The sequence below is a fragment of the Protopterus annectens genome, chromosome 1.part2 (assembly GCF_019279795.1).
Source record: "Protopterus annectens isolate FY-2018-M chromosome 1.part2, PAN1.0, whole genome shotgun sequence".
Taxonomy (NCBI): Eukaryota; Metazoa; Chordata; order Ceratodontiformes; family Protopteridae; genus Protopterus; species Protopterus annectens.
The window spans coordinates 1,213,069,061-1,213,091,465 of record NC_056727.1 but is presented as its reverse complement, the minus strand read 5'-3'; the positions used below and the strand labels follow the sequence as shown (position 1 = coordinate 1,213,091,465).

Here is a 22,405-nt window from a genome sequence, read left to right as displayed (position 1 = left end):
CTACATTACTGTGGCCATTTTACTGCACAGAGTCAGATATCTGAGGTGTACACTATTATCAAAGTGGCTATAGCCACCTCATGTCTCTGAAATCACCTCTAGTTTTGCAGAGTTGATCTGTCCTGTATTATGAAGTGGATGACTAGTGATGGAAGACTGTTTAGTATGTGTAGTGGTATATATGACCATGCCGTAATATAGCCCCATGCCATTCCACTTAACTCCCCACACTTTCAATTGCTACCTACACCAACTTGTTTTGACATCACCAGTCACCACTGTATTGTACCAAGATACTGTTTACAATTAGTATTTTATCTTTTTATTTGATGTTAACAGTCAATTATGACTGACTACACACACGCTGGAAAACGTAGCTTGAAGGGTGAAACTATAACTCTGTCTTAACAGGTCTGTTAAATAAGTTACAGTTTCCAAGTGTAATAACATTCAAATGCAGTTTAAAGTGTTGTGTAAGGGCAAGGCCACTAACAAAAATCAAAGGGTGTCATTGCAAAAGTCAAGCTGACATTCTTTCCAGTGATATTTAGAAAGTGAATGTTCTGTTTGTAATTCATTAGAGAAGAAACACTAGAGTAACTGATCTCACAGTAATGTATTCTGTGCCCCCTTAAAATTACATCAAGGAGTTGAAAACTTAGACTGTAACATGAATTTGTGTAATGAAGCATGCCCCCCCCCCCAAAAAAAAACTGTGTTAACAGTACAACCATTTTAAAAAGTAATGCTTACCACTTAGTGATACAGGAACATTGGTATTACAGAAACATTGGTATTACAGAAAAAACAAGATATGATGAGAACACTTGTTTTTAAGTTATTGGGTATAGCAGTCCTTTAAATGAAAAGACTTGACTTTTAGTTTCATACAGAAGCCTTTTACCCACTGTACATAGCTTTACGCAGGATCCATAGCTTACCTTTCTTACTTGCTCAGTAGTGGCCTATGTTATTTTTCCACTGAAGTTCTTTTTTTCCTGCCTTGTTAGCCTGTCTTCCTTGGAAACTTTTTTTTCTTACAAAGTAAATCCATGTTGGCCTTGCTCCTTGGCAGGAGGGGTAGAGCCCTGATTGTGACCAAAGTGACCAGGATTTTGTTAGTTGCTCTGAAACTGAAGGAGCCAAGTGAGGAGGAGGAGTGAAGGGGACATGGCCTGCTCACCTCTTTTGGGGGAGGAGACCAAAGAGATCACTTTTCATGCTACGGGGGAGGGACATGGCTGCTTGAAGGAAATACCCCCTGCAGAAGTGAAGAGATACCCTTTGTGGACAGCCTATTGCATGGCCCTTCCAGATTTCTCAGGGTGCATGGATAGATAGGAAATGAAAGAAAACTGAAAAGAATATCTGGACCTCCTCTGATGGCTGCCTGGATGATGATTCATCTTAGTCAGCTGTCACCTGGTGATGGGAATGAATGGGCTGGAGAGAGCATCATGTGCTCTGATCTGCAAGGAAGCACTTTGCTGATTTTTAAGCATATGTTTCGAAGTGGGCACACGTACACACGAGTGAGCTAGTAATGCAGGCCACACTTCAGCAGTGCATCTGTCAGCCAACATATAGGTAGCATACAAAAAGTACTTGACCTTGCCCAGTAACTGCCATGATCCTTGGCTGTTACCTCCACCATGTTGTTTGAGGGCAATGAAAAGGGGAGCACAAGTGGATCATTTAAGGATGAAGGAGGAGTGATCATGGGGACAGAAGGAGGAAAAAGCAAAAAAAAAAAGGCATTAGGAAGTTAGACCAGTTTTTTGTTTCCTTTACTGCTGGCAAGTTGTATCTCTCTTTGGGAAAGCAGGTTTTTTCTAACTAGCTAGCTAATTATATCGGTTTATTCTACAGCTCAGATAACAGTTGTATTCAGATCCCTGTTGCAGTTCATTATTTAAATGTGTGCGAGTGACTACGTCTGTGTAATATTCCTTTTTTCTTCACAGTTATGGGGAGTTACCTCTCCTGACATTTGATGGATGCATGACAGCGAAACTTATTGCAGAGGAGGTGCCAGCCCAGCAGAGGAGGAATGCATGTGTGCACATACTCATGGAGTGTACAGCTATGGCCATTTTACAATTGTTAGTTTACCTATGGTACATTGTTGGGATGTGGGAGGAAGCCAGACCACCCAGTAACAGCCCGTATGGATACAGTGGAAGCATTCTGACTTTATGTATAGTGTACCTCGGCTAAGAAGAGAATTGAAAATGTAGAGAATGAAACAATGCTGAATACTTTGCCATTGTGACCATTGGCACTGATCACATCACTGCACCCCAGTAGTTCACCCAGGTCAGAGTATCCAACTTGCTGTTTTGAATTAGGGCTGCTAATGCTGAAATTCAGCAAACAAAGACCAGAGGCCTCACAACTCAAGCTGGCCAGAGGATTAAACATGTTATCTCCTGGTGTAGAATCATCATTGGCAGTTTGATTAGGTTATTGTATGCAGTCTCGCATCTCCATCTGTTGGCTGGAAGTTGAGTTTCAGCCTTCAATACTGGGACCTTTTTATGAAGTTAAGTATTATCATCTATGACTGTTCCACATTTGGAATATGAGCACTGCTTGGAAGATGAGGTGGAGTCCAGATTCTGTTTCTGTCATACTGAATAAATTGATTTCTTGTGGTAAGTTAGAGGTCATGGATTCAATGAACTAAGGTAAATTCCCTTCTTAAAGTCAGGGTGGATAATCTTTTATCCTGGGGATCCAAACTGATATCTCTGGCATGCAGTGGGATAGGCAGGGAGAGCAGCATTACTGCCAGAGAAGTTGAAGCTGGTAGGTAGGCCCTTTGCCTGGGCATTATCCATGGGTTCTGATTACTAAAAATGCAGGAATGGAATCTGTTCTCTTTTTTCGTGACTCTACTGCCTGCCTATGTACAGAAAAGCTGTACACCGACTACTATTTAGTACATTGAGATGCTGCTGTTTCACTTTATATCCACTGTGCTTACAATGTTTTGTTGAATATGTTATCTGCAAGTTTTGGATATTGTGTTCCTTATCTTGGTTTCTGTTTACTATGACATACCTATTGGATTAAGGTTGTGTCTGAAAAGGCTCCTCTAGGAATCGGTCCACCAACAATTAACTATATATCTTGCCATGGCTGAAAGGGTTCTCTTAGGAATCAGCTAACAAACCTAGCAAACTGATGTTAAATAAGTACAAAACTAAAATATTTTTCAAATGGTTTGTGTTTTATCTGTAGATGGGAGTAACTAAATGCATGACTGAAAAGCTTTTCAAATTGTTTGTTTTTATTTTTTTAGCTGGGCGTTAGTGTGGTTGACTCTTCAGTTGCTGGTCTTGGTGGGTGCCCATATGCCAAGGGAGCTTCTGGGAACGTGGCCACTGAAGATGTTGTGTACATGCTAAATGGACTTAATATTCAGACTGTAAGTAACAGCTGTTTTTTTCATTCTGGGTTTTCTGTAATTATCACATTTCAAGAGGGACTTGATATACAGGGTATAAGAGAGATGTGCGTTTCCTTTTAGGTCACAACTAGACATGAGTGTTTCAGTTGGTCTCCAAGTAGTAGAACAGTGTGTTAGCAAACTGCCTATTAGAGCTCCTGTTAATGCCAAGATCACCTCATGTACATGACCCTGTGGTAAGAAGTACTTTGCAAGTTGGCACCTGTTTGCTAAACTCATTATATATTTATATCTTACAGGTCTTTCTTTGCAGCAGTATGCCTTATGTTGAGGAACTGTCTGTGGAATGTAACAGATTGGAACTCCTTGAGGACCCTCTGCTTGGCACATTTCGTTCAGTTTGCACCATTTTGCTCTACAACATGTGTACCTCTTACTGGTACATGCCATGGTATCATGTGTAGGAGGGCACATCCAGTGTCACACATCACAGTTGTTCTTTGACACTTTCATAACTTATCTCTTGATCTCAACATGTCTAGTAAGAAGGTTCCCGGGTTCAGCATTGATTAAATCCAAAGTCTGCAAGTGCTCCTGCTCTTATCACATTACCAACCCACAGCTACTCCTACATTGTTGTACAGTCAATGGAATGAGCACATCATAGATTGGCATAATTATCAGAGTTTCAGTCTGGCAGTCAGATGAAAGATACATGAGAGGCTAGTGGTATGTTTTGGTGTGACAGGATAGCAACCAATGCAGGATATGTAGGACGGATCACTTGTATGGTCCTAGGCAGGAATTAGGTGAGAAGAGGTAAGTGAGCAGGAGGCCAGGCATCAGCTGAAGTTTCATCTTTCACCTCACTAGTTACAGCCTGTCCCTCAGCTAAGAAGGAATCAGCTTTGCACTTACCATTTTTTGACAACCGTAAAAGGGCAAGGAGAGAGATTCCTCCAACTGCTTTTCTGGGAAGTGTATCTTTGATTTCAAATACCACACCTTCAGAAATTGAACTTATGACTAGCCTGCTAACTTGGAACTGAACCTGGAGTTCCTTGCCAAGTGCTCTGAGGTTGCACTTGGGTCCATTCAGCAGTTCCCTTCCCCCAATTCTTAACTTCACCGGAGGAGCTCCTGCTACCCTTCTTGTACCTGGATGGTTTACAATTGTGGCCACGATGTTTGACATGTGTATGCTGTTTATAGACTTTTCACTTGGTGTCATTTTAATGTGTGCATTGGGAGTTACTTGTGCACTTGTCCCAGAGTCTATTCCTTACCTCACGCTGGATGTCCCAGATGAGCACAGTCTGACCTCCTGCTGGAGATAGCTCAGTAAAGATATCTCCATTCCCCCCCCCCCCCCCCGTGTTGTCTTGGGTGGGAAGGATCAGAGGGTTCCAAGGTCTTTGTTTCTAAAACACAAGAGGAGCTTTGATATATGTCATCCTTCTACTCTCCTCTAGGCTACATTTGCTTTAGCAAGAGACTTGGGCTGATGAAATCTTCCATTGACTGGCTTGTAGTAGTTCTGCCTGCTTCCTAAAAGGGGCTTAACCATCATTTAGAAAGGAAAGATTAGGATCACTGGCTTGTCACCTGTATAGTATCTCAGTTTAGAAGTACTCAGACCTTGGGATTTGAGATTCAGTGAAGACCATGGAGAACTGGAGAGACATTTTTTAAGGCATCCAAGGGCAAATAACTTTGTCTGTTCGTCTTAATATAGGCCACAGAAACCAACCTCTTTCTCCCTTGCCATTGATAAAAGAGCAGAGGCCTGTAGATAAAGTAGGCAAAGAGGGATTTCCCTTTGCAAGTCCAAATGTTAGAACCTTTTCCATTTTTCATTTCTGTCTGGTACTGGAAATGCTGATAGAATTCCTTGATCCTGGTATATAAGAATAACCGGAAAGACTGTTACATTGACCTTCTTTGTGGGCTTCCAGGTAAGCCATTATAGTCTTACTGTACTAACACTGTGAATGGCTAGGACAGCAGCATATAAGATTTCTCTGCACTGTGGTAACAGGACTTGATTATGGGTGCAGAGATAACTCTGTTTATCATTTAAAAAATAGTATGAAACTAATTATAAAATTGGGAAAAATATTTGTATAAGTTCATAGGTGTGTACTAAGCTAATGACCACTGGGGCCTTTTTAAGACTTGCTATGCATCCCAAATCTCTAACAAGTTCTGGTACTCTTGGTAAGTGCAAGCAGGGCCCTGGGAGATTAACCATTTACAGGCTGCTTGTATTCATTACAGACATGTGCCAAACCAGGGATAAATTTCTTGTTCTGCATCCAGTTGTCTGTTACACTTGAATTGGGTTAGAGAGAAACACTGCTTCACATGGATGGGGACCCTGCTGCAAAGAAAGGGTAGTCTCCAGGATATATACCTGTCTGTCCAGCAAGTCCTGTGTATATCACAAGGTTTAAGTCATTAGAACTGGTAATTCTGGTACTGTTGTTTAGGTGGCTGTGCAGGAGGTCCGTCCAAGTGGGGACTGATGATGCCTTGTATGCCAGGCATAGATCTCCCCTCAACAGCATGTATGAGATAGAATACAGGGATAGGTCTTTGAGGCAGTCTGCATAGGACAGATTATGTACTCCTTGTATTCTTTTAGTAAGAAACCTCTGTGGATGTTACAGTTATTAGACGTGTCAGGTTGGGTACATACCAAAGGAGGCATTGTACTCGATAGGTCTCATGAATGCTGAATACAGTGTAACAGTGGTCATACCTTTGTTTATAAGTTGCACAACATAGAATGGTATCCTCATTACCGTAGACACATGATGATCAAAGGCTAGATTACTGTCTATGTGCATCATCAAGTCTTTGACTTCTGGGTCTACTCTTAGGAGTGTGTTGCCAATATGATAATTGCTAGGGCTGGCTGATGTCATAAAGGATATTGTTATGCATTTCTTGTCATGTAGTTTGTCCCTGGCTTTAACACCAACTCTGATGTCAGTCTTTACATAATTCTTGACTGTGGACTCAGCTCCGAGCCTCGGAACCAACTTGCCTGTTGTTCCAGCTCACGCCTTTCAAAAACTCTTGAGCTAAGCTCTGCCCACAATGCTCCTCACCAAATTACCTCATGTCTCGTTTGCCACTTCATAGTGCCAGACATACTCTATCCAATCTCTTGAGCATTAGTGTTTCTTATAACTGTAAGTCAGTTTTTTTTTCTTCCTTATCCTGTCTCTAAATGTTATCTTTTATTTCTATCTATACTTTCCCAGTCCTCTAGATATCTTTTAGTGTGTGTGTGTGTTTTTCTTTCTCCCTTACCGTTAGGTAGTCTCAAGTACCATTGTTGGTACTTTCTCCCCTTTTACCTTCGGGTAACTGCTTATACCATTGTTGGTAATTCCTTTCTCCTCTTTTTCCTTTCTCATTTTACATAATTCTTGACTGTGGACTCAGCTCCGAGCCTCGGAACCATCTTGCCTGTTGTTCCAGCTCACGCCTTTCAAAAACTCTTGAGCTAAGCTCTGCCCACAATGCTCCTCACCAAATTACCTCATGTCTCGTTTGCCACTTCATAGTGCCAGACATACTCTATCCAATCTCTTGAGCATTAGTGTTTCTTATAACTGTAAGTCAGTTTTTTTTTCTTCCTTATCCTGTCTCTAAATGTTATCTTTTATTTCTATCTATACTTTCCCAGTCCTCTAGATATCTTTTAGTGTGTGTGTGTGTGTTTTTCTTTCTCCCTTACCGTTAGGTAGTCTCAAGTACCATTGTTGGTACTTTCTCCCCTTTTACCTTCGGGTAACTGCTTATACCATTGTTGGTAATTCCTTTCTCCTCTTTTTCCTTTCTCTGATACATATAAGTGACCTCGCAAACCTCCTGTGACAGAGGCACATGGCATATATGCAAATGACCCTTATGAGCATCAGGTGTTTCAGCTATATGGCGATTCTGATTGCCCATGACTTTTACGTTTGAAGTCGTTTTAATGGACAATTTCAGGCCAATAAAGCCAAACCCCACTAGCTATGGCTATGCATATTTTGGCCTTGTCATGACGTCGTCAGCAAAGCACAAGCAGAGTGTTTGACTAAGTATAAGAAACACAGGGTTGTTATACCCAGCTGATGTCCGTTATCATTAGGGTGACTGCAAAATATCCCAACTAACAAATTAAAACAAAGTGTGAGAAGGTCACACTGAAAAACCAGTCAGTAAAAACTAAATGAAAACTCCAGCCAGGCTAGAACTTCCAATGAGTGACCTCCCAAACCTCCTGTGATGGAGGCACATGGGATATATGCAAATAACCCTTATGAACATCAGGTGTTTCAGCTAATGACTTCAAACGTAAAAGTCATGGGCAATCAGAATTGCCATATAGCTTTGTAATACTTTTATTACACATTACAAACTGGACCAGGTCTCTAGGGGATGTTCAGCTCGATGGTGCTCAAGAATATTCTTCCATGAGACCTCCCAAGATTCAGGTAGCTAGGGACTCTGTCACAGAGTCAAGGATTGTGTGAAGATTGACATCAGATAAAGAAATTATGTCTTATCATAATGTTCCGTCTGTGTTGTCAACCTCCACTAATTCTTGACATTCCCTCCCCCGACCTTTAGAACTATTGGTGGATCGAATATTCCAAAAGACTGGCTTCATAATAGGGGCATAGACATGGTTTCTTATATCATTATTTCTTGCCTGTCACTGTAGTTTGCAAACTCGATCTGAGGTAATTTGGTGAGGAACGTTGTGGGTAGAACTTTGCTTGAGAGTTTTTGGAAAGTGTGAGCTAGAATAACGTCCGAGTTGGTTCCGAGGCTCACAACCGAGACCACAGTCCAGTATTAGTGAAGATCGACAACACAAATGGAATGTTATGGTAAGACATAACTTCTTTTTGTTTGTCTTTGTCAGAGAGGTATTCTACGACTGCTTTTAATTTGCAGTCATCTGCAGATTTGGTCAGCCAGAGGCCCTTGACTTCATTGAAGTAAATGCCAAAAAGGACCAGTCCCAGAACCAATCCTTGAGGAACTCTGCTGGTGAATGGCCTCTTTGTAGAGGTGGACTCCCCAGTTCTAACCATCTGGTTCCTGTCTGTAAGCAAATTGACTATCCATCGAGTGACATAAGGATTTGTACCTAACCTTCTGAGTTTAACAATGATTGCGTAGGGTATTGTGTTAAATGCCTTGAACAGGTCAAGATAGGCAGTGTGAACCATTTTGCCCTTATTCATTGCATTGCTGACTTTCTGAAAGGCATCCACTAGATTGAGTAAGCATGACCTTCCCTCATGAAACCAAACTGGGTTGGGTCCTGTGTCTGGAGGTTTCCTATGTCATTATTTTTTTAACACCTTTATTGAATTAATACTTAAGACATAGGCAAACATACATAAATGTAAAATAAAACAAATCACGTTAACAAGTTCACAGTTACAAACATTATACATCACATAGATTCTTTTATACAGTTATCCTCAGTCCAACATTACATAAATTGATCAATTTCTACTTTCCCTTAAACCTCACTCCTCCTTTAAAACATCATTATGCATGCATTGTTCAAAATTTTCCATTTTTTTTCTGTGCAATTTGCCCCTACCCCTTTCTAAAAGTCCCACTTCCAGTTCTTTTATCTGTTACAGTATTTACTATTTCAAATACAGTTGGTTTAAATACATACATTGATTTCCATTTTCTAGTAATTGCTTTTTTGCAGCCACCAGAGTTAAACTTAACAAGGCCTTACTAGGTCTAAGCAGTTCAAATCCTGTATCCCAGCCCCAAAAAAGTAATTTTCTTAGTTAATTTGCTTACCCAATATTTCTAACAGAGTACTCTGTAGGAAATTTTTAAAATCCTCCAACTCATTGCACTTTCAAAAACATATGATCCCAGTTAGCTCTTTCTTCTGTCACACCTCCTACATCTTCTATCTACCTTTGGATAAATTCTTTGAAGTCTGCTTGGGGTATAAAAATACTTATGCAGACACTTCCAAGCAAAAATCCTAAATATTTTAGACTTTCTTGCATATTTGGGAGCCATACATATGTACTCCTATTGCTTCCTTGTGAATTAGTCCATTCCCTCTTTCCAGTCTTTTCTAACCTCCTATGATTGATTCCTTATAGTTGTTGTGCAATATTTTTTGTGCTGTACTAATTCCTTTTTTAACAGCAGCATCTGATGTTGCCCTTTTCATTCTTCCTCACTAATGGGTTGGGATCCTATCCTCTGATCTGACATGGCTGCATATACTAGACTTTAGATCCAGCTGTCGAGCTCCTCCCTCTACCCACAGTACTCTATTCCACCCCCATTGCCTCAGATCTCGTTTGCCACCATTGTGGTTAGACGTAGGTTCCACTTTCAAGCATAGAATGCAGTTTTTTTCTTATATTATTTATCAGTTTTACTTCATAGACTTTTCTAAAAACTTGTGTTCCTCCCGCTCAGTTTTTCACTGACATTAAGATTTTTTGTGCTTTTTTCTTGACTTCTACTCAGCTTGAGTAGTTTCTTGTTGTGAACTTGTTTTCTTCTTTAGCTCTCTAATATTGTCCTTGGCCATGTTGGAAAAACCACTTGACTTTAAAAAGTGCACTTCTTCTGGGCATAAGATGCCAACAAGAAGTGTGTCTATTGCCTAGAACCAGATCATCTTGATACTGCCTGTTTCATCTGTGCTATCTTTAATCCCAGAGCGCTATCTGACAGGTGCAATAAGCCGATCCTAAAATGGTTGCTTCCTGCTTCTTCTGGGGCTCAAACCCCTTCAAAAACATCCAAATCCATTTCTTCAGATGTCAGGAAGAGATCGCCTCTGAATTCCCCAAGGGCTTCTTCGGAGCCACTGGGAAAAAATCAGAAAAAGTTCGGACTGACCACCTTGGATCCAAAACCTCTTGGGTGGTCCTTGGATCTACAGCCTTCATTGAATCCAAAAGGTTTGGCTCCTATTGTCATTTCACCCTTACCATCTACTTCTTCTTTGGATCCTAAGTTTTTGAATCTGAGAATCAGTTCAGTCTGTAGAGGCCATATACTAGAGCACTGAAACCTGTTTCCCCTTCTCTGCCCACTCAGCTTTTTCAGACTCCGAAGAAACACTCACAGCCCCCTTCCATGGCATGTTCTGGGTCTTCCGGAAGTCTCTCAGAAGTGGATAGGATGAGTCCCAGGATCCAAGATCCCTAAGAGTTTTGGCATCAAATCCAAGGATACTTCCTTCTTCCACTCCTGACAGTTTCCCTGACTGGCTCTGCTCTGATACTCTCGGATTGGAGCGGGTCTCAAATTAGAGATGTCGGTGCCGGGTCTAAGGGGGTGGGTTCACCTCCATTTTTGTCAGATCCATCTCTGTCTTACAAAGCATTGATCCTGGATAGCTTGGATCCGATTCTTCCATTGAGGCTCTGATCTGAGGGTGGCCCTGATCTGCCTTCTATGGAAGCTTTGGCTCTGAGTAGGGGGAAATGCATTTCCCCTGAGTCCTTGGTGTTCAAGGTGGTAGAAATGGTCTTTTCTTAATAGAGAACCATCACCTCATGTCTGGTATTCTATCCCCTATCCCTCATTGTCTCCGAGCTCTGAGTCCATCAAACCTACTCCACAGGGACAGCCAGTCCCATTTGTCTCGAGACAATTACACTAGAGGAACTTCACCTCTCTTCTGGTACCTCCTCTGAACATCCCACAAAGGAGGTTCCTCAGAAGAGGACGTGTAAGAGGAGGCACATAGACTCCTCCATGGAGTCTGTCACGGAAGTCTCTGATTTTGATGAGGGAGAAGGATCCATCCCCAAGATCACCACCTGATGAATCTCATTTGGAGATATCCTGGAAATCCTTAAGCAACAAGGTGGCTGGTCATCCCAAACTACACCTCTTTGGGAATCGGTGTTTCTTGAGGCTTTTGGTGCTGGACCATTTATGTCTTGAGTGAGCTCTCCCTCTACCAGACAAACTTATTTACTTGTGTATATAACCACAAAAAAATGTAGGAAACAGTACTTCACCACAAATAGTGAATCCAATTCAGTGGAAAACAAGGATTTATTCTAAAATGCACTCAAGTAGCATAAAATGCGTGATATATATCCACATATGGTACAAAAGCAGATAAATTCTCTAGCGCCTCGGTAAACTTGCCTTTAACAGAGTAAGAACTTTTTATATACATTTTCATCACCTTTAAACTAGCATGAAACACACCCTCTTAACACATTAATTAACAAATAAAGGAATAGCATTATAATACACACAGTAATACATACTATTCATATGCACACTTATAACAAACTTTTTCCAAGAACAATCATAATTTAACCCTCTAGAATTGAATGTATTAAATTTTAAAATTAAACATAATTCTTTCTTTCTTAATATATATTTAATTTGTTGCTCACTTAAATATGTGTTGCCTTTTACACTATCTAAAACCATCACAACTAATCCCTCTGGATTACCATTATGAAATTTATTAAAATGCAATGCTATGGGGCTAGTTTGTTTATAATTTTTTATGTCTCTAACATGTTCTTTAATTCTACATGCAAGAGACCTCTTAGTTTCTCCCACATAAAATTTATTGCATGTACATCTCATACCATATATAACTCTCTGTGTTGCAATTAAATGTGCCATTTGTAACAAAAGAGACCCCATTAATAATAATAAATTCCTTAACTACATACTTGCAAATACTACATTTACCACAAGCTGTAGTACCCAACTGTTCTACTTGCTTCCCCATTTTAATATTAGGCATATTAAGCCGACTGTGAACAATAAAATCTTTAATACTTCTACCTTTTCTATATGAAAAACCCATTCTTTTATTACTTAAATCTACCTCACTTTTAACCAAATTCCAACTGAATTTAACTTGTTCCATAATCTGATCATACAGTACAGAAAAAGTTGAAACAAAATAAATAGTCACTAATCTTCCTATTAGTCCTAATATTTTTAATAACACCTTGTTTCTCATTTTTCCTTACCTTTTTCAAACTCTCATTTACATCCCTTTCATTGTACCCCCTTAATATAAATTTATTAAAATTCTGAATAAATTCATTCTCCATTATTACTGGATCACTACATAGTCTCTTAAGCCTATTAAAGTCTGTATATGGTATAGCTTTTATTGTATGTGATGGATGAAAACTTTTTCCATGTAAAGTAGATCCAGCACCATGAAATTTCCTATATATGCTATAATTTATATTTTTACCCTCACATCCTTTCAATAAAACATCTAAGTACTTCACTTCATTACCTATTTGTAAACCATCAAATTTAATACCCATGTTATTCTCTTGTATTTGATCTAGAAACAAGGAAACTTGTTCCTGCCCTCCTTTACAAATAAATATAAGATCGTCAATAAAACGGAAATATTTACACACATACTTCTGAAAAAATTGATTAACATATATACACTTGTTTTCAAAATATCCCATAAAAACATTAGCATAACTGGGGGCAAAAGCTGCCCCCATCGCTGTGCCCTGCTATACACAGTACCATTAAATTCAAACATATTGTTCTTTAAACACATACTTATCAATTCCACTATAAATTCCACAACCGGGCTCTGTCCCATATAGTATTTTATAGCACATACACCATCTTCATGTTTAATATTGGTGTATAAACTGACTACATCAATAACAAAAAATACATATTATTCTCCCATTTTATGTTTTTGATCTTTGCCAAAAAATCAAAAACATCCTTAATATAAGATGGTAATTTACATACTGTCGGTAACAAATATTCATGCAAAAAACAAGAAATATTTTGCAAAAAACTACTACTTGCTGACACTATGGGACGTCCCGGAGGGTCATCAACACTTCTGTGTATCTTAGGTATACAATAAAAACACGTCATTCTTGGATTTTTTACATTAAATTTTTCTTTGACAATCCTTATATGTAAAGTAATGTAATCTATATCCTTTATCTATAATATCCTTGTACTCCCTTTGTGCCTTCTCATATTGAATAATATCAATTTTTTCATATACCATTTCATCATTAAGATGTGTGTAACACATTTTTAAATATTGTGAATAATTTAAAACAACCAATTTTCTGCCTTTATCAGACGGTTTAAATACTAAATCAGACTTTTGACATAAATTCATTAAACATTTCCATTCATCCTTTGTAAGATTATATTGTATATCCTTCTTCCTCACAGTAAACTTTTGAAATTCTGTATCAATACTATGAGTAAGTGACTTATAAAAATACTTAATACTTTCATTGCGATGTGGAGGCATGAAGTCACTATTAACTTTCACAGCACTTGTATCTAATTCACAATATGCATTAATACATTCTTCAGAACAACATGAATAAAAACTATCATTCATGTTGTCATCCGAACTAACATCTTCTTCATTTTCACTTATATTGTTCATAATGTCTTCCATCACATTACATTTTAAAAAATCCAGTAGATGTAATTTACGAGAAAAACAAAAAACATCAGTTTTTAACGCACGTAATTTTGGCAAAACCGCAGGTATAAATTTCAGCCCTCTGTTGAGTATATTCAGTTCACAATCAGATAACTCACAACCAGATAGATTAATAACATACTTACAATCAATCTGAAATTTATGGTCAATAACAGAACTAGTCCCATTTACCCTTTTTGAATGTCCGTTGGTTGGCATACCCATCTCTATATTGTCCCTGTCCATTCCAACTCCGTTTACGAGTCGTATTTGCTTCACAAAAAACACTCGATCCTTTACCATTCCCTAGTTTGGGAAGCAAAGGAAAATCATCATTATCTGTTTCTCCCTCTGTATGTGATAACCCACTTTCTCCCGAAGTATAACCCTGTCCTTCTTTACCGCCATTATTTCTCTCCCGCTCAAATTGTACTCGCTGATGTTTGGCCTTTGGATTGGTTATTAATAAAAACGCCCTCTTGTTCTCATAGTCCCGCAAGTCTCTATATAATTTATTCTTTTTGCACTCAATAAGTTCTTGTTCAAACGTAACCAACTGTTGATTAGTTTTACCAAGAAACTGTTGTAATTCATCATGAGTAACTTTATTTGCGATATCTTTGCATACATTTTTGATTTCTTCCCTCAGCTTGTGTTTTTTTAACATATCCCTCTCAACCAATATACGAACCCATTCCATGCTACATCTATGGGCAGCTGATACCCATCTATCATGGAACTGTTAGTCTTCCACTAAAGAAAGATCAAAGGGAGTAGAGGGATTTTTTACAGTCCTTAATCCCAGAGGGGTTATATCCAACTCTTCATATCTCTGTAAGCTCTGCAAATTGAGAAAAACAGACGTTTCCTTGAACAGCAGTTTTTCAATTTGTATATACAAGTCCCTTATTTCTGGCGCAACTGAAAGTTCTGTTTTTTTACCCACTTTGGAGAAGGGGTTCTGTTGCCATAATTTTCTATCTTGCTGCCATTTATTATATATTGATGAAGCTCCCTCAATATTGGGTGCTTCTTCTCTACCTTGTACGCCGACTGCGTTAGATGAGCCATTCGCTCCATTTGAAGTAATTAAAAAACTGTCCATAGATTTTTGCGAGCTGTCCATAGCTGTCTCCCTAAATATCCTGGGCAATACTGAAAAGGAATCACTGGCCATAAATATATATAACCACAAAAAACGTAGGAAACAGTACTTCACCACAAATAGTGAATCCAATTCAGTGGAAAACAAGGATTTATTCTAAAATGCACTCAAGTAGCATAAAATGCGTGATATATATCCACATATGGTACAAAAGCAGATAAATTCTCTAGCGCCTCGGCAAACTTGCCTTTAACAGAGAAGGAACTTTTCATATACATTTTCATCACCTTTATACTAGCAGGAAACACATCCTCTTAACACATTAACAAATAAAGGAACAGCATTATAATACACACAGTAATACATACTATTCATATGCACACTTATAACAAACTTTTCCAAGAACAATCATAATTTAACCCTCTAGGATTTAATGTATTAAATTTTAAAATTAAACATAATTCTTTCTTAATATATACTTAATTTGTTGCTCACTTAAATATGTGTTGCCTTTTACACTATCTAAAACCGTCACAACTAATCCCTCTGGATTACCATTATGAAATTTATTAAAATGCAATACTATGGGGCTAGTTTGTTTATAATTTTTTATGTCTCTAACGTGTTCTTTAATTCTACATGCAAGAGACCTCTTAGTTTCTCCCACATAAAATTTATAGCATGTACATCTCATACCATATATAACTCTCTGTGTTGCAATTAAATGTGCCATTTGTAACAAAAGAGACCCCATTAATAATATTAAATTCCTTAACTACATACTTGCAAATACTACATTTACCACAAGCTGTAGTACCCAACTGTTCTACTTGCTTTCCCATTTTAATATTAGGCATATTAAACCGACTGTGAACAATAAAATCTTTAATACTTCTACCTTTTCTATGTGAAAAACACATTCTTTTATTACTTAAAAAGTCTACCTCACTTTTAACCAAATTCCAACTGCATTTAACTTGTTCCATAATCTGATCAGACAGTACAGAAAAAGTTGAAACAAAATAAATACAGTCACTAATCTTCCTATTAGTCCTAATATTTTTAATAACACCTTGTTTCTCATTTTTCCTTACCTTTTTCAAACTCTCATTTACATCCCTTTCATTGTACCCCCTTAATATAAATTTATTAAAACTTTGAATAAATTCATTCTCCATTCTCCAACCCTGAGTACCCTAGATGACCATAGATGGTTGTTGTTTGTAGGGCGATACTATGATCAGCACTGAGTGCCCTTGTCCATGAGGGCCATAGCTGCCACCTCTGGGCGACTTTGCGGTTTTCTATCCAGTTGTCAAGGCTGCGCCTAAATAGGATTATTGAGAGGCTCTGCTTCACATGAATTGGGAGCTTATTCCAAAGGAGCGACAATCTCTGGGTGAAGTATCTGTCTGTTGCGCAAGTTCTATTAATGTCACTGTCTAGGTTGAGATCTCTGGAGCGAGTGACTCTTGTCCCATTTGATTTCCACATACATTTCTATATGGCAGGGTCAGAGACTGTTCTGTAGGCCAGGTACAGGTCACCTCTCACCAGTCTGTATGATACTGAGTACAGTGATAGGGATTTCAGTGTTTCCATGCAGGTCATGTGTTGGAGGCCCTGAATTCTCTTGGTTAGAAACCTCTTTGGACTCTCCAGCTGCTGCAGGTGTCTGGTGAGGTACATACAGAAGGGAGCAGGGCCAAGGACAGTGAAGTAATAACCTCCCTGGTCTTAGATACAATGTTCTTATTTATGAGATGGGCAGTGTAGAAGGTTTTTCTTACTGCTATGGACACATGGTGATCAAAGTTTAGACTGCTATCAGCCTGCATTCCTCAGTCACACACCAAAGTGTTTGAGCATAGAGGGGTGCTGTCTGTATTGTAACTAGCAGAGGCTACTTCTCTGCTACCAGGGATAATGCACCATTTCTTACATTTAGTTTCAGTCCATGTCACCAATAGTTTGTGTCATTCCCTTCTGTAATTTGTTGATGTCATTTGGGAACTCTATGACTGTGCCCAGGTTACAGTCGTCTGCAAACTTAGTAAGCCACAGGCCATCAACTTTTGACTGACTTCAGAAAAATAAATCCCAAACAATAGAGGGCCCAGTACAGAACCTTGTAGTACACCATTAGTAACTGGTCTACTAGTGGAGGTGGATTCCCCAATTTTAACAGTGTGCATTCTGTCTGTGAGCCAGTTTGCTACCTGTCTAGTGATGAATGGCTTGATACCCAGCTGGGAGAGCATCTCAGTGATCCCTGAGTTGGGGAATTGTCAAACACCTTGGCCAAGTCAGGATAGGCTGTGCACTGCTTTGCCATCATCCAGGGCTTTGGTGACTTTCTCAAAGAAGTTCACCAGGTTTAATAAGCAAACCCTACCCTTGACGAAACCAAACTAGGTTCGGTCAAGAGTTTGAAGGTTGCCTGTGTTCTGGTTGATAAGATCCATAATGATTCTTTCCATGGCCTTGCAAATAAGGCTGGTCAAGCTTATACAATCTACCAACAGGAAAGCCTGTCACAGAGCCTTTATTCCAGCAGTCTCCAATTCAGATGGGTCCTGACCTATACAAGTCTGCCACAAGGATGCACAGGGCCCCGTTAATGTAAGATGGCTGTTTTTAGTGCTCAAGTGATGCCAAACAGTCTAGATTTAGCATGTCTCAATCTAGCCTATGCTATTTAAGGCAGATGAAGTAGAATATACAAGTGCAGAATGACTCAGCCACAGCAGCAAAAACAGTGTAAAATGAAGCAACAGATGTTCTTCGTGTTTCACTGTTGCAGTCGTCACATTTGGGTTATCCCTGCCAGGGTAGCCCTTAGTCGGCCGGAATACCAGAGGCTTAGTATTTCTGCATCGGTTGCTGTCGCTTCAGGACTGACGTCAGGTCATCAGTGGTATAAAAAACAGGCAGCTGACGCCATTACATCAGTCTTTCTTGCCGAGGAGCCCGAATCAGAAGCAGTTTGCATGAGTGCAGCTACCTGTGTTTTTCATTTCCCAATTGAAACTAAAGTCTTCTAAAGCTAAGTATCCCATTGGGGATCCTTTTTTCTTACTCTAATTGATGTCAGAAAAAGTTAACAATTGTCTTGGCTGTGAAAAGCAAATACCACACCGAGATTTTCATTCCTACTGCATCACTTGTTTAGGCCCAGACCACGACGTCCCCCTCTGTCACTTTTGTGCTTTGTTCAACGCCAGAACTATATGTCGTCAGGCCCTTATTGTAACTAGATATTTTCGCTCTCAGTCCTCTACTTCGATATGGCTTCGGTAAGCCATCCGACAACCGATCTTCCGAAAAAACATAAGGATAAAGACAGAGACAGACCGCACAGGTCCAAAACTGCCGATGACGCTTCCGTTAAGCTAGTCGTCAGTTCTCCAGTCCTCAGTGAGGCGCTTTCGCAGCCCCTGATGCCCGCTTCTGTGGATTCACAGGCTGCTATCAAGACCCTTTCAGAGTCCGGTATGCCACAAGACTCTTCTTTGACTAAGGATCCTGCGGATGTCTCTACCTTGGATGGGTCTGGAGCCACTGAGCAGGCACCGACTTCCGAGGAAGTACTTCACACTACCAATACTCGACACAGACCAATGATTTCTTTTGCGTCTACAGTTCTTTCAAAAACTACTTAGTTTCTTAGGCCCAGGGTAGGAACTACACCCAAAAAGACGATGACCCAAGCCCTGGCCCCTGCTTCATTGCCTCTGTCTCAAATGCTTAAAATGGTGGAAGACCTTATAATGCTTATCGGGGAAGCCAGGCTACCCCTTCCAAAAGAAAAAGAGACTTGTCCCCAGTAGTTTTATCTGAACAGGAGTCCGATGACTCTGATGCATCTGAATATGAAGATATGCAACCCCTCTCTGCTTATGAGGATTCTGATGCAGAGGAATCCATCCCTTCAGCCTCCCCACCTGAGGACTTTTCCTTTGGGGAAACCCTACATACTTTAAGGGAGCATTTCCAATGGGAATGTCAGGACTATCCTCAGTCAAAAAAGAGACTCAGGAAATTCTTAGATCTTACACAGCACAGACCTCTGGCCATTCCTCCTGTCCTGGATGTTGTGGATGATGTATTTATGGAATCCAGTCTGACCCCTGACACCCTCCCTCCTGCTCCCAGGAAACCTGACAGGTACTACAGAGTCCCAGACACTCATAAATTTATTTTCTAAAAATCCTACTGCTGACCCCAAGGTCATCTCTCAAGGACCTAAAGGAATCAAAGCAACTTCAGCTAAGAATCCCACCCCCTCAGATAGGGATTCCCGAGCATTAGACAGATGGGGTAAACAAGTATACATTTCTGCTACTTTTGCTATTAGAGCATTAAATTGTCAGTTTTGTATACTGAAATATCAGCAACATACCATGGAACTCCTCAAGCAAAAAAAAAATATCTTCTTTCCCTGCTTGTGCAGAAAATAGAGAGTTACAAGAGTTAATGCATTCTGCCAGTCAAGTGACTAAGCACACCTTACAGTGTGGTTTTGATGCCCTAGAAGCATCTTGCAGGGCAGCAGTTACTGGTTTTGTACTTTTGGCTTAAGGAACAGACCTTGCCAGACCATGTCAAATCCAAATTATTGGATGCATCCTTGCACAAAGACAACTTATTTGGCACCAAGGCAGAAGAGGTCCTAAAAAAGATGGAAAAAAAGCTAAATCTATGCAGACAGTTAAAGACTTCTTACAGGTCCAGCCACCGAGATTCAGTAGGCATTGCCTCTCCAAGCACTGGTCCTTTCCTGACCCCCCCCCCCCCCAGGTCAGCTCAGCCCAGACCCAGGCTCACCAGACAACAGCCCCGGGGAATGCAGAGATCTAAGCAATGGAGTACCTCCTCTTCAAAACCAGGGAGTGCTAAGCCACCCCCTTATGGTAAAAGCTCACAATGATGTGACACTTCTACCCCCTCCCTCTGTCCATCTGCACTTGCCCCTAGGAGGAAAACTCTCCTTCCACACAAGCAACTGGGCCACCATTACCAACATCTGCTGGGTCCTCAACATAGTGTCTCAGGGATACACATTTTATTTTCACACTCTGCCAACCCCAAAAAGGTTCCCAGATCTTCCCCCAAACCAGTGGGCAGAGGCCAAAAAGCAAGTTCTTTCCCTCCTCTCTATGAGGGCAATAGAGCATGTTCCTGCAGAACAGACAGGCCAAGGTTTTTACTCCAGACTCTTCCTGGTACCCAGATAAGAGGGCACATGGCACCCCATCCTCGATCAGTCCATTCTAAACACCTTCCTGGTGATACCAAAATTCAAAATGCTCACCCTCCAGCAGCTTCTTCCTATGCTTTCCAAGGATGCTTGGTTAGCCACCCTAGACGTAAAAGAGGCCTACCTACACATCCCAATCAGGGAATCATGCAGGAAATAACTTACTTTCAGTTCTGTGCACTTCCCTTTGGCTTATCCACTGCTCCCAGAGTTTTCACAAAATATCTGGCTCCCACCATTGCTTTTTGCAGGCAAAGAAATATTAAAATTTATCCATACTTAGATGACTGTCTGATTCAGGCAGACAGGAAAAGCTGCTAAAGCACCTGACCTTTGTGAAAGACCTACTGACCTCCCTGGGGTATACTATCAACGAAAAGAAATCAAAACTAGTACCCACTCAAAAAATTGTATTCCTGGGAGCAAGCCTGGACACAGCATCCCAGATGGCATTCCTTACACCAGAAAAACAAACCTACCTGACAACCTGCTTCTCTCAACTAGCCACTAGCACTCAGTTATCCGCAAGGAAAATCCTGCAAACTCTAGGGTTCATGGCTTCTTGCATTCTACTCACTCCATATGCCAGACTGCATATGAGGAAACTACAATGGTACGTAAAAAGCCTTTTATTGTCAGCAGTCTCAAGACCTGGAAACTCTTATACCAATGATACCTTGCCTAAGGAAAGATTTTCTTTGGTGGACAGCAGCATGCTACCACAACAAGGGACTTCCCTTCTCACTACCCCACACCGCCCAGACCCTCACCACAGACGCATCAGACTGTGTCTGGGGTGCACACCTTGATGGCAGGTGCATTTAGAGCCACTGCAGCCCAAATCAAATACATCTGCACATCAACCAAAAAGAGATGCTAGCGGTTCAGAACACCCTGACAGCATTCAGACCCCTACTCTCCCTGGGGCCTCTGCCGATCAAAACAGACAACATTACAGTGATGTGGTATATCAGCAAGCGGGGAGGGACTCACTTTTATCCTCTGTGCAGGCTCGCCATGACTCTTTGGCACACGGCTGCAGCCATGCAACTGCACCTGTTAGCACAATTCCTGCCAGGTTCTCTAAACTCTCTGGCAGACAACCTAAGCAGAGACCTGCTAGACCGGCACGAGTGGCAACTAGACCAAAGAACCTTCACCCTTGTAACCCAGAAATGGGGCACCCCGAAGGTAGACCTCTTTGCCTCCCACTCCAGTCACCAGCTCAGGAAATTCTGCACCAGGGAACCTCACAGCAAGGCCTGGAAAGTGGATGATCTATCCTTCCAGTGGGTAAACCTCTCGGTATATGCATTTCCCCCTCTACCACTCATTTCAAGGGTACTGATCAAAATAAGGGAGGAAAAACTGAGGGCAATCCTAATTGCCCCAGACTGGCCATGGCAGCACTGGTACCCACTACTGCGCAGCCTGTCACCCCTGCCACCATGGCACCTACCTCAGATCCCAACACTACTGACTCAGAGGAATGGAGAATTCATGCATCCCCAATTGCAGAACCTCAGTCTGGCAGCCTGGCTTATTCCCTGAACTCTCCTCAAGCTGCCAGTCTAAGCAAACAAGTTCTAGATGTTATACGCGAGGCCAGACACCCCAGAACTAGAAAGTCTTATGCTGACAAGTGGAAAAGGTTTTGCACCTGGATCCAGCCTAAGGGAGCCGGAACAGCACAGCCCACCCTACCTCTCATCCTGGATTACCTGGCAGACCTACTAAACAAAGGTCTATCCTTCTCTTCTGTTAAAATTCATGCCTCTGCCATCTCTGCTCATTTCAGCATAGAGCCAGCTCTTTTCTCGCACCCTCTCATCAAACAGTTCCTAAGAGGGGCTAACAACTTGAGGCCACCTAGGAGAGCTCCTACTCCAGCTTGGGAGCTAAACATTGTGTTGGAAAAGCTCACCCTGTCCCCCTTTGAACCTGCAGCTTCAGCAGTTAAAATTCCTCTCTTGAAAGACAGCCTTGCTTCTGGCCATCACTTCAGTTAGAAGAGTATCAGAGCTATAAACACTTATGGCTGTAGAGCCATTCATCATTTTCCATGCTGACCGGGTCACCCTCAGGACTAACCCATCCTTCATGCCAAAAGTGATGTCCAGTGTGGCTCACAACCAA

At 40.8% G+C, this 22,405-nt stretch overlaps 1 protein-coding gene across 1 annotated transcript in view; it reads left to right on the top strand.

Moving 5' to 3' along the window:
- The window catches only part of HMGCL (3-hydroxy-3-methylglutaryl-CoA lyase), a 1,428,752-nt gene that overhangs the window by 1,370,459 nt on the left and 35,888 nt on the right, over positions 1 to 22,405 (top strand). Inside the window, exon 8 of the mRNA XM_044060073.1 lies at positions 3,305 to 3,430. Coding sequence (XP_043916008.1) covers positions 3,305 to 3,430 — 126 coding nt within the window. The remainder of the gene's footprint in view (positions 1 to 3,304; positions 3,431 to 22,405) is intronic.